The sequence below is a fragment of the Anarrhichthys ocellatus genome, unplaced genomic scaffold (genome assembly GCF_004355925.1).
Source record: "Anarrhichthys ocellatus isolate YVR2014 unplaced genomic scaffold, GSC_Weel_1.0 scaffold1, whole genome shotgun sequence".
Lineage (NCBI taxonomy): Eukaryota > Metazoa > Chordata > Actinopteri > Perciformes > Anarhichadidae > Anarrhichthys > Anarrhichthys ocellatus.
In genome coordinates this window covers 8140769-8154653 of record NW_022280031.1, presented here as the reverse complement: position 1 = coordinate 8154653, position 13885 = coordinate 8140769, and the positions used below count along the sequence as shown (strand labels likewise).

The 13885-nt window shown below is 40.5% G+C and overlaps 1 protein-coding gene across 11 annotated transcripts in view; it reads left to right on the top strand.

The window, feature by feature from the left end:
* LOC116381048 (inositol 1,4,5-trisphosphate receptor type 1) overlaps positions 1 to 13885 on the top strand; it is a 63806-nt gene that overhangs the window by 588 nt on the left and 49333 nt on the right. For all 11 annotated transcript variants that reach the window (XM_031842917.1, XM_031842885.1, XM_031842900.1 and 8 more), the window contains exons 2-4: positions 670 to 791; positions 3316 to 3386; positions 13761 to 13870. In XM_031842917.1, coding sequence (XP_031698777.1) covers positions 700 to 791; positions 3316 to 3386; positions 13761 to 13870 — 273 coding nt within the window. In that variant the 5' untranslated portion in view covers positions 670 to 699. The remainder of the gene's footprint in view (positions 1 to 669; positions 792 to 3315; positions 3387 to 13760; positions 13871 to 13885) is intronic.

Here is a 13885-nt window from a genome sequence, read left to right as displayed (position 1 = left end):
GTGAGGATGATGTGCACTTCTGTGTAATAGTTGACCATTACGTGATTTACGCCATTATTTTAGGCGTGCAACAGACTACGCGCCCACCAATAGTTTTATCGACCTCAGTGAGAGGCAGTGCCTCAGAAACAAGCGGATAACCTGAGTGTCGTGGACCTGTAGCGCCCACATCTCAGCTTCAGCGGAGATGACCTGTTGCAGGTGCGCACACCTTCCTGGTATAGCTGCAGCTCCTACTCATTAAGGTCCAGCCCTGAGCCAAAACACAAACTGGTAACAGTGGCATCAGAGAATTTCCCTGCGGCTTCTATGCAACTTCTTGCAGGTAGAGAGTAGTATTAGTGTTTTGTCGCAACCTCTCAGGGAACCCTTTCTTTTTTAATATTGCACTGCCACCTCACTGGTAACTCAGTGGCTACATAGATGTGTGTGGATATTCATAAATGCAAACTGGTTGTAGTCACAGGTAATTATGAGAATCCACCGATGGTGTTGCATATCTGAAGCTGAATAAATGTAATTGTAGATCAGTATCACAAACATATTACAGGTAATATCTTAACTGATTTCAAAGCAAGGATGCGTCTGCTGCTTTTTAGACTTTTGTGATGAGCGCTTGTCTGACATTGGGACTATGTGACTAATTTGTTCTCCTTCCCTCTGCTGTAGTTGTTCCCTGTGTGTGTGTGTGTGTCAAAGATGTCGGACAAGATGTCCAGCTTCCTACACATCGGGGACATCTGCTCCATGTATGCAGAAGGATCCACCAATGGTTTCATCAGCACCCTGGGGTATGTCCATTCTCGCTGGCCGAACATTATGTGTGTGTGGGCCCGCCTCACACTTTTCTGCTATACTGCAAGCAGAGCACTATTTGGAAGGAAGGAAGTCACACAAGTTCACTTTCTTTCTTTTTTTTAGAAAGTTTGATTTAGCGATGACTACATTTTGGTGCTATCAGAAATGGCATTTTCATTGGATTGTGTGTGTGCCTGATGAACGTTTGCATGTATTTTGGGCATCCCTTCCCACCACCAGTGACGCGTTGGGGTTAAGAAGCTAAGGAGAGATAAATAGATGCAAGTTTGCATTTTATCCCTTAGAAGAAAGCTGTGGAAACAGTGTGAGGCCTTTTGAAGTGGTGCTTTTGGCAATCGCTGACCCCGCCACTGACAGTGTTGGGAGAAAAGGAAATACAGGGGTGATAAATGCCCAGTTAATGATAAAGTGTGTGTGTGTGTTTGTGAGAGTGTGACAGGAGTGGGTGTGGAGGGCAGATTTGGAGGAAAAATACCAGATTTGTGCTGCGTACAATACTCAATGCTAATGGTTAACCGCTTTTTACAAGCCACTCCATCACCCACACAGTCGCAGCAATGTTGTTGTTGTTGTTTTTATTTCTACCTCATATTTGAAACACAATAAAAGCAGTTCTGATTTTTTACATGTACGATGCATATTGATCACATACATGGCCTAGAGCATTGATTGATTGGTCTTAACATATAACATAAAGACTCGCACTTGTTGCACTTCCTCTTATGTTGTAAATGTAAACACCGCAGTAAGAGAAAGTGTGCATTAATGTATTGCTGGTAGAAACTACAATATATTTATATTAAGGTGCCGTATATTGTGTCTAGCATCTCTATCAGGACTCAGCTCAGTGTCCATGACCCCCCCCCCCTCTGCTCATGAATTATGGAATGACCTCCAGCAAAGACACTAGAGACATTGTGGCCTTTCTCAAGTTCCTGTGCTTCCCACGTACACACACACTCACACATACGAGTGCACATAGGGGGCTCAGTGGTAGAGCAGGGTCGTCCTTCGGTCAGAGGATCGGCGGTTCGATCCCCGCCTCGCCTAGTCCATGTCGATGTGTCCTTGGGCAAGACACTTAACCCCAAATTGCTCCCCCAGGCTTGCGGTGTATGAATGGGTATGTGTACAGTATGTTTAGATGGTCCTGATGGGCACGTGGCACCTCGAAGAAAGAAAGCTCTATAACTTCTCCAGCTGAGCAGCTCTCCAAGCTCCTGTTTTGTAACTGGAGAGAGATCTCTGTGAGGTTACAAATGTTAAAAATCCTGTTTTGTAGCCTGCAACAAGACCTGTTTGACTGGTGTTAAGTACTAGCTGGATTAGAAAATGATGTGCATAGTCCGCTAATGCAGTTGACTGCACACACATGCTGTTTGGTTTCTTATATTTTCTCACTTTGTATCCAAGTCTGCAGCCTTGTTCCTTGAGGTGTAGAGACCGGAGCAGTAGACAGGTCTGTTTGGACAACTGCAGACATTCCCCGGGAAAAGGCCTGAAATGGATGTGGGATTTGGCCTGTGTCCAGCCAAGTGTTATTCTAAGCCAGTAAAAGTCAAATTTGTTACCAGACATTCCCGCCTGCCCACAGGTCATCTAATCCAGAACGATTTCATTATCGCGTCGAGCATCAATGGAGTATTTATTCTGCAGCTATGCAAGAGGTCTCGGTAAAAGAGGAGTCGAGTTTGGAACATGCTGAAGCTTTTGTTGGGATACTTTGGCCACTACTACTGCATGTTGATCACACCCAAACCAGTCTGCACACAATCCCACAGGGATTATAAAGATGCAGTGGCATACAGTAGCTCATATACCCAAGTAAAATTACAATCTCAAGACATCTCCATAAATGTTTTCAATGGTGCTTCATTGATGAAAATGTTGGTTGATTGATTGATTTGATTTGTTCATCAAATCATTGATCAATTTAGTAGTTTTAGTAATACTTGAAGCTTTTTTGAATATTCACCACTAGATCACCACTTTCTTCAATTTCTTTTTTTGTTTTATATTGCTGTTAGTTAAATCACATTTTTGACATTGGATTATTATCAAAAAATGACTCAGAGATGAGTCATTTAGGGTACAACTACAGTAAAAATCAGTTATTTATGAATATTCTGCTTTTGTGAATATTACTTTCTTGACTCATTGTTTGGTCTATCACACATCACAGTTTTCCAAAATCAAAGCCAAGGTGATATCTTTAAATTTCAGTTTACTATCATGAAATACAAAGAAAGACATTTGACAATCTTTAGCATTATTGCCAAAGAAAATGACTAATGAACAGATTAAGATTATTTTATTTTCTTTGTCGACTAGTTGTTTCAGCTCAAGAGTAAATAACAAAAACATCATAACTTGCACAACTTTACTTTATAATTAATGTGTCTAATATAATTAAACGACTTATACGTGAATGTTAACAAGATGTTAAATAAAATGCCCAGACTTTTGAAACATTATTATGTGTTTTTATATACACAGCTTGGTGGATGACCGCTGTGTCGTCCAACCTGACGCTGGAGACCTCAACAACCCTCCAAAGAAGTTCCGAGGTAAGAAACCCAGTTGACTCCCCTGGTCCTCCTGAGGCCTGACATCATCACACTAACTGCTGTCTGTTTATACGGCTGGCTCTGTGAGAGAGACGCTGCTGAATGTGTTATGCTGTGTTCCTTTGGTGACAGCCACAATATATCTGCTCACTGGACTTCAAACAGGGGACTGCCGTTGACAATGTTATAATGGTGTGTGAGTGCATGTTGAGCGTGCATGCTTATGCATCCACTCATGTCTTTATAGCGGTGTGCGCACACTTCGCTTGTGGCGGTAGAGGCTGATAGAGAATCAGCTCGGATGTTGATTTGTTGGAAAACGACACGCTTGAAAAGCTGCTTCTTAAACAAAAGCCTTGAGATGCCTCTTTGGGTGAACCTGCTATTATTAGCTCCCGTACAGGAAGTGGAACTCATGACCCTCGGTTCTCAGGCTGGAGGTTTATATCTCTGTGGCGAGGTGTGGCCTGACATTGAACAGAGCATATCAGGGTATTGAAGGCTTGTGTGGTATATTTTATGGTACAAAATATAAAAACTGCATTTTTTTTCTTGTAACATTATTGGACTTTTGGTGGGTAAATTATGGTTAATAGATAAAGAAAGTATGTATGACCAAAATACATTGGGTTTTTTTTATTGGCTGAAGATCTGTCAAATCCATTGGACTTTGCGATGTCAAGCAGCTTGACTTCAAAGTGTTGTATCAGTTTGACTTTGAAGCTTGATGGAGACTGAGCATTCCACACACGCATTCTCACGCTTTGCATTTAGGATGCTATCGGCTGTCTCTAGAGTCAAGAGTATAATGATTGCATCGTATTTAGAAAGTTGAACGCTTTGATCTGAGCAGTGCCCACACCACTCGGCTCTTCAGTTGCTCCCTGGTGTCCCAGGACAGGTTATCATCACCCCCTGGAGATGACGTCACCACGATAAACACCGGCTGCAGCAACAAGGAGGACGAGCCTTTTGCTCTCAGTCTTTGTTGCTGTGTGTATTTCTGTCAACTGTCAAGTGTATTCCATAGACCTGGACCAAGGGGTGGGAATAAGTTTCATATACTTTTCCAACATCTCTCTTTCCATCCAAACTATGATCTACATCAGTCATCATCATACATGCATAACAATCTACAGTGTGCAGTCATTGTGTTTGTCTGTCTCTGCTGTAAAAGGGCTCTGAAACCATTAGAAGTAGATTAACTCATAGTGATGTAGCTGGACTTTGACAGCACGTTGGTATTTACTGTATGAGACTAGAGGGAGTTTACGTCATGCACTATCCAAGCTGTTTGTTTTTTGTATGATTAATTTCAGCAGCAAACATGAGCCTATTGCCTATTGGCTCACTTATGCAGGAAGGGTTTCACTAATTACGTCGTCTCCTTTTTAATCTTCCATCCTCCCACACTCTGTTTTCCCTCGACTCACTTATAAAACTCATCAAAAGGTACGCTTCACTCAAAGTCAAAGTCCTGTTCTTAATCTGACCCAGCGCAGTGCACTGAATGTCTTTAAATTATGGCAGGATATCTTGTAGAAGTTTCGACTTGCCATTTTCAATTGAGGTGTTTTTCAATATTTGGGCAACAAATAAACACAAAAATGAAATTGTGGCTAAAGCTGTGTGTTCAAGAGATGTATTTGTAACAGCATGTCTCTACAACATGTTGGTAAGTCCTTTACCATGTCAGCTGGTCTTGACCAGAAGAGGCCTTCATGTCACTATGAGAGGCCTCTGAATGTCTACCAGATGTAAAGATGGATACTATAGGATCATATGGTAAAGGATAACTAGAAGAGGTTACAGTGAAGACAAATAGTCTGTAATGTAATAACAGATCACCATTTTTAGGGACAGTAACCAGCTGCTTTACTGCATGGCAGTACACTCATCATGGGGAGTACTACTCAGCATGTTAAACTTGTTGTGTGATGTCTGCGGCTCTGAATGAGCTTCATCAAGTTTGACGAAGTAATGCTTGATGTTTCCATCAGTACTATCTCAGCCTGGAGACTGCAACATTTATAACTGAAAGCCTGCGACACAAAGTGGAGGTGTGGAGTTTGAGAGATGTGTCCTTTAACAGGAACAGAATATCTGATCAATATGCTTTTGGTTGCATTATGGGGAATGTAGTGTTTGGAGCTTTACCCATATTAGGGACTAAAAGTCAGAATTTCCAGTGAGCCCTGATGCTTCAGTTTTAACCATTTTTTAAAAAAACCTGTCACCCTCTAGTTTCCCCAACTTCATGAAAGTGCAATACTAAATTGCAATATTAAAATAGCTTATTTTGACATTGCCTCTTTTGGCATAAGAAATAGCCCGTGTGCTCTTGAAGGGAGGTATTTACTGAACTTAAGTGAGGTTCGCAAAGAAAGATCCTAGAAATGAATGTCACAAGTATTAGCACAGGGCAATTAGTTTTTATTGTATGCGTCTCATGTCACCTGCAGAGGGCCTCAAGTCAATAGAACTTTTCAAAGCAGACATTATGACTCCTCAAAGACGGGTGTAATTAACAACATTAATGATGGCTGCTTTCCATGTAATTGTTTCAGGGTTCTGGTATGATGCATGCTGGGTCACTGGTAAATGTAACAGGGCCATCACTCATGCAAAATGTTTTTCCCAATTCCATAATTTCTTACTAAAACTGCGTACTGTATTCCAATCTTTATAGTATACTGTTGCAGTTGCAGTGGATATTTTCACATGAGACGGTAGGAAAAACAGGTGTAAATTCTGACGTAATGGTGACATTTTATTTACATGACATTACAGTCATTTTTTAGCTACTTCAGTTTCAGGGTTGTGGTGTTTTGCATGATGACACGCTGTCACACTGGCGTGGTGTACTTGAGTAGAACAGACGGTTTATGTTATTCGCAACCTGTGTTTTTCCTACTGTGACACGTCAAAATGTCTGCTTTGAAAACTTTACGCTGCTGCTGATTAAGCTCTACAAAGAAAGTGCTAAATGTCTCTCCAAAGATGTTTTCTTCTTTTTTCATTCTATCCGGGTCTTTCTGGAGCCGTCTCACTGCTATTTGCCATTTATCTTCTGTTCAAGCTGTGACATGGGCCTCTGTTTCCCTTGTGCATTGCATTGTGGGACAGTTGTGTACATCAAGAGCACACTCAAAAATCAAGCATTTGACTTTGTCACTTTCCAGTGTGACGACATATACAGTACGTACCTGCTTAGAATCAGTATGTGGTATAGGATATTTGTTTTTATTGTTGTTCCATTGATATCTGTCGAGGGTTAGGGTTACAGACTTGAACTTGCCACAGATGTGTCAAACATATCTACAACCAAACAAGAAAACAGTTTTTTCCTTGTTTAAACATCCATCTTTTCCTCCTTGTTTGGGACGCCTCCTCCGGTGTCTGAGAGTGAGACAGTTGTGCAGAGATAATCCTCCTTAGTGGACGCTATAAGGTCTCAAGGCCAGAATAAGGCCTTATTTTGTCATTGCTGAGGTATGCATAACATTTCCTCCGAATATAAACACAAGCACCCTCCACAAAATTACACTCTCACTCATGTAGTCTGTGTGCATACGCTGAGACATCAGCAGCCTTGCTTTGTATTTCACGAGGACAGTATTTGAAATGTCATCACACACACACACACACACACACACACACACAAGCCTACACACACTCAGTGTGAGGTAGAAAATGCACTTTTTATTAGTTGTTTAAAATAATCCTCTTTCGGATTATTTGTGATTTCATAGGTTTGATATACCAGGTGTCTCAATTGAAGTTGCTGATGGTGGCAGCTCTTTCGGTTGTGTCATGAAGTGACGGTGTGAATCGAATGCTGCGTTGTTTTTAAACGTCATCTGCTTTTAATTGTCCTTAAATCATTAATTGCCATCCCTGCTTCTGTTTGTGGTACGTTCACATATTAATAGAACATACTTTGTCTGAGTGGTTTATTGTTGCAAAATGTATAAAGCATTCAATTCCTTTTTTTTATAAAAGCTGAAAAATAACAATTCATATCCAAGCTCTATGCAACTTAGTATTATAATGTTGGTAATTGGCTGATTTTGTTCATTTTTTTAGGAGGTGAACACTGTGGGTATGCATTTACAAAATCTTAAAGGGGAAAAAAACATTTAAACCTCATGAACCTTTTAGCATTTACTCCTTGCCACCCCCGTCTGTTGTCAGCCCAAACCGCTGTTGCTGTCAGAGACACACTGCAGACTAGTTGGGTGGTTCATCTGAGATAAACACCAGGAACAGTTTTTTTCCTTTAGTCCCTTCCTCTATGACCACATATATTGCATTCCTGTCTATTGAGAGAGAAAAGGTATTGCAGGAAACGGGGAAGTTGTTGTCAGTAGACCCATTTATTGTCTTAGATGCACTACTAGGTGATTAGTTGCTTCCTCCTATGATCTCTTCAACAGGATAAGAACCTTGGAGGTTCTTATACAAGCCAGATCATTGTTGATTTAACACAGGATAGAAGAAGTATTATGCAATGTGTTTCTCTCGGTCCCTGGCCAGACCGATGTTGTCTAATTACTGCAGGGAAGAGTAGCTCAGATCTCTTGCAGAGGTAACAGCAGGCCTCCCTGCTCGTGTTTGGACACTGATGACTCCTTCGTAATTTGCACATGTCGCTGCTTTTATATCAGGATAGCAGACGATGTCGATGAGATCCAAATTTGAATTTCAGGATCTTTACTTGGTCTGCACTTGAAACCATGACCATATAAAATTGTGTAACATTGTGAATTATGCAGCCCTACACAGAGGATCTAATTGAAAGTTGTTGTGTGTGTTGTTGCTCCTCTTACAATATCGGATTATTATATGCTCCAATTTAAAAACGGCCCCACAGGTTCAGTAAATCATCTCTGTTGACTTAACACGGTCTCAGTAGTTCTTGTGGTCGCCCCGGCTACAAGCATCTTCCTCCTGATCCTCTCATATCTGGTGACGTTTGTCAGGGACTGCAGGATTTCCTTTATTAGCTTTTTGTTGAAAGAGCTGGTGTTAGTGATCTCTCTGAGTCATCTGCAGGCCTTGTGCAAGACCACTCAAAGCAGTATTGCATGCATACCGCTGAAAGACGAGGTTCATGAACTCATTTAAAGCTCCATCCAAACATTTAAGTCACACTTAAGTCACAAAAAACGAGGACTTGAGACTTGGCTTGGACTCCCTGAAAAGCTGACCTGACTAGAGAGCAAGCACAAATAAAACGGCTCTCCATAACCACCCATAAACGGCTAAATGCCATTTTTCGATATATATATTTTTTTCTTCTTTTTCTTTAATGCATTAAACAAATAAGATATAACCTGTTAATTAGTGTGCTTTGCCAGTGCTGGAAGGTGAATTATCTTACCCTCCAGAAAGAGTCAGGCCTTTTGTTTCCAAGCTGCCGGCTGTAGTTTGATAATGAACAGACAGACATTGGAGTAAGAGAGTCGATCTTATACTTTTGCTCTAACGCTTCAATGCGCGACTTTCATATTGTGTTGATTTTGGCAGTCCCTGTGGACAAAAGTAGTGTTTCAAGTACCAGATTCCTTTTAGAAAACCTATTTATTTTGACTGCTGCAGGGTCAGTCCTGATTGTGGTTCTTGCATGCCTCAAGTCCCTTCAGCGGGCCCAGCAATATGGCCTGGGTCTCCAGCAGCGTGGTGTCTGTGTTTGCTTCCAGTGGAGCAGCAAAGCAAAGCTCTGCTTCTGGCCGGAAGAAGAGACGCTGCTGACGGGCGCTGATCTCTTACCTCCCGCCTGATCTGGGTCTGTCTCGACCCAGATCAGGCTGCCATAGGCCCTGCAGGCCCTGCTGGAGTCTTAAGCTGAAGGAGTTTCTGGTGAACCTGACCCGATGGCACAGATGGCACGTGTTAAGAATAACTATATAGAAATAGTCAAATCTTCTCGCTGATTTTCTCGTTTACTTAAGTAGGTCATAAAGAGGCATCAGTATCAAATTGAGAACATTTCATAACCAGTTAAAAAAATCCTTACAGTACCTTCAAGCAGACACTCCTTTAGTACTGCGCTTCATACGCTGGACATCCTAATGTATGTGGCACAGGTGGAAAACAACTTTATGTCCTTAGTTTGGGTCAAGTTCCAAAAACGTTTGATGCTACGCTAGCCATAAAGCAACTCAATGGTGACGACATCATCAGGATTATTTTCTCAGACTCCCTCCAGAGACACAGATGACGTTATACAGCCGTTTGTCAAAGTGAAGTTGGTTGAGTGCCCCTTTTTAGCTTTAGGCCTGTGCAATGAAAAGACTTGGTGTCAGCTCTGTAAAAATAACTATAAACATAGATAAGCATATAGAGGCCGAACAACTTTAAATGTGCTTGCAGTTTCCTTAAAAGACTTGTGACTTGCCCTAAAAGACTTGAGACGTACAAACGGTACTTGTAATGTTTATAGTTTTCATCATGCATATACTTCAGTGCTACATGATTTCAGATTTTCAGATCAGCATTTGTAAGAGCACGTGGGGCAGCTAGCTACTATCAAAGATGTTCTTTGTTTATAAACTCAAATAGATATTTGAGTGCTCAACCTGATGTTTATGGGGTGGGGGTTCCGGTAAAATAAGACTGTTTAAAGTTGGAGGAATGTTAATGAATCACTCCAGTTTTCTGCCCTCTGGACCAACCCCACCACTTCTCCTGCCCAGTGATCCCAGAAGGAATTCTCAACCCACATGTCAGTTCCACTGAACTGACATGTTTCCTCTCCCAGCTGACTGGGATTAAAGGCAAATGTTCAGTGCCGGCTGATCATCTGTCAAACACTGAACTCATATTGCAGCTGTGATTGTGTGTTTAGAGTTTGATAAAAATGTCTGCGTCGAATGATGGAGAAGCTCACTTGATAAACAAGAGCTCCTAGTGTACGCGTGTGTTCATTTGTCTTTTTAGATAGTTTTTTTTGAGCATTGTATGCTTTCATTTGATAGAGGTAGTGGAGAGAGAAGGGCAATGTTGGCCTTTGGTGTTTGTACATGCTAGTTTGATCCAGTTCAGGTGTAAATTAACTTGAGTTTCAACTACTTGTGTTATGTGGGACGCACTAAAATGCATTTACTCAGCAAATCGGTCCACTTCTATTCTTCCCCACCCTCTGTCCACCCTCTCTCTGTTTTACATTCTTTCACTGTCTTCCTGTATTCCTCATTTCTCTTTCATTTCCTGTTCCCTGCTGTTGTAGCTGTATTTAAGGTCGGACTAAAATAAACCATATCTGATGAGGGCCTGAAAGGGTGGGTGGGGGGGATTTAAAAGTTATAGACCATTAACTGGGAGGGAGTGGGTGGTGTGTGAAATGGTTTGAGGAATTCAGAAAGTAGAAGGAGGGATGACAGAATATGGAGGGGAGAGGATAGGGAGTCCCCACCCTCTTCTCTCTCCCTCTGTCATCCCACTCCCCTTCTCTTGGCTGACCTTATTTGGTCATGTTACTGTGGCTATAGCAGGAGGACAGTGAGAGAGAGAGAGAGAGAGTGAGTGAGTGTGGGAGAGAGAGAGAGAGGGGGAAGGATGGACAGATTGTTCTTTTTTTCTTCTGGTTTCGCCCTCTCAGAATAGAGAGCTTTGGTCTGATGAGAGATGAAGTCAGAGGAAAGTCAGGACTCAGAGGGAGGAGTCGCTGATGGGCAGAAGTTTAACTCTGCGGGGGAAATTGTCATTGTATTTAATGTGCTCTGGTTAACCGTAGGCGAAACTAAACTTTCAGCCACGGGTAAAAGTGTCTGTGTGCTTCAGTTTGCACTCGTCGTGCAGCTTGATACAGAAGAGGAAGTCCTCTGGGACAGAAGAGGAACTCTGTTATTCTAAAACTGTGTCCACATGCAAATTGAGGAAACGTTTTCCCTGCTGGCTAGTTTCTACGGTATCTATGAAAATGAGCAGCACAATCAGAGTCTTGCTGACGACAGCATCGTCTCATGGTTGCTGCAGTTACGGACTTTGACTGACCATGATTTATGCTGTGTCACATCAAAACACACACACAACCACACACACACACACACACACCCACACAGAGGTTATTGTGTGCTGTCCCTTAGTCTAACCACAGGATGTAACTACATATTACTATACTTGTATATGGGTCATTGACAAATAAGGCTTCTAAAAAGGTAATTTTAAAAATTATCTTCAAATGGATGGAATGCATATTTTTGTGTCTGGAAAAATGTGGTGAAACAAGTCTAAGTTGTGAACCAACTTTTCAAAGTATTTTAAATCGTTTTTAACAGTATTTTTTAACTTCACAGGCTAAAAAATGTCAGGTGGCGCAACCACATATTTATAAAGAAATATATATTTTCCTAATATTTATTCAAACTGAAATTTTTGACAAGTATCCCTTAGAGTGTCTACTGTGTCTAACACATCGTATTTTGTGGTTGTGTTTCATATATATATATACAATAATTTATCATAATTGCGTTCTCTTGGCCAGATATTTAGTATATTTAACTTTTGATTTTACATTTAAACAGAGAAACATAATAATACAAATGAATACATTCAATACAATAGTTCTTCACATCATATTAAGCAAAAACAAATTCACTTTAACCTATTATTCATTTCTTTAAATTACTATTTTATCTGGTCGCACCACCATGACATTTATCAGTTGTGCCACCTGACAATATTAGTAATCGCAGGAAATATGCAGACAATTTGCATTTTGTTTTCAAATACAACAACATGCTTTTAGTCAACAGACTCTTTTTAAGTAAAAGAAGTAAATATTTCATAGTAATCATGTTTAGCACATGACTGGAACAGGCAAAACCACAGTCGCTTCCACCTGGGGTGTTGCAGCTTCTACCTAATTGTGGCAGCGTTTTGCACACACTCCATACATGACTTGTTGTCTGCTCCCTGCGTCGTGCTGGTTTTGCTTTACTTGACAGTGGCATCCTTAATAGTTAAAAAATATTCATTAATATCATAAAAAATAGTTTGAAAGTGTATAATATTGTTAAGTTAACACTGTTAAACTTTTGAAAAAAATTGTAAATAATGTTAGAGCTTTAAATATAATATCATAGAGTAACATTCTTTGCAGTTGCACCACCTGCCTTACTGGTTACGGCACCTGCCATTTGCAACTAATTTCAAATTAAACAGGCATCTACGAGGACACTAGCATTAGCTTTTGTTCTTGCTAACAACTTCATACATATACATTTAAAATAGAATAAAGACATTTATGATAAAATAACATTTTTCTAGTTTTACATTGGTTGTACCATCCTGACATGGAAAGTGAACCACTCTACCTATAAGTTGAAAGTAGCTGTTTTTATCAATATTGAAAAGAAATATAAAAACATTTTCACTCTGCTATAAAGGTCAGTTGAGGTCCTCTTGATGATGCAATATCCTGTTTACTGTTTTCCACTTTAATTTTATAATAAAAGTCCCATCTTTACAGCTGTGCCACCCTGACATTTGAGAACATTTGAGAACATTCAAATTGCTGGACAAAGGTTTTTAAATTATCGCAACAGCTTAAAACTATTGGTATTTGTAAAAATTTGGTTTATTTGAATTGTTTCAACAATAAAAGCATGCCATAGTATTTTATTTTGAATTTATTATCATTTAAATACCTTTTTTAATAGTTTTCTTAGTCTGTTCATCTGCTAGGACAGGTGCACCGCCTGACATTTTCAGGGTTTGAGAAGCCAAAACATAAAATAATATATATCGTTTGATTGTACTGAAAATGTATCAAAACTAGATAGGTTTTATAGAATGAAATTATATATGTCACGAATTGATACAATTATTTTAAAAGGAAATGGTGGACTCGGACACAAAAATATGCATGTCTTGTCATTGACCCACATATGGCCGAGTGCACACACACATGTCCACGAACACAAACGCATGCTTTCCTGTCCATCGTTGCTGCTCCCTGAGGCAGACAAAGCCATTCAGGAGAATAGTGAATATCTTTTTAAAGGGCAAACACACACACACACACAAGTTCACAGAGAAGAGTGTGTGAAAATAGTGTGTTTATACTGTTTGGTTATGAGGTCTTTAAATACATCACTTGACATGTGAGAGAGGGGTCGTTCATTAAGTTAAGCCTGTTGTGTATTTTTCATCTGTGTTTATTGAACATCTTGTATCGTCTTGTTTTAGCAACTGAGCTGTTGCTGTGACTCGTCTCCCACACTGCAGCACCGACAACTTCAGGCTTCATTCACAACAGCGCATCGACATAATTCTTCCCAATCTCTCTGTCTTCCTCCATCTCTTTTTTTCTACGTACTGATCTCTATCCATGCATCTTCGTCTCTGTATTTCTTTCTCTCTTTCTAGACTGTCTGTTCAGACTGTGTCCCATGAACCGCTACTCTGCCCAGAAGCAGTTCTGGAAAGCGGCAAAGCCTGGAGGGAACACGGACACGGTGCTCCTCAACAAGCTCCATGTAAGTGACAACATG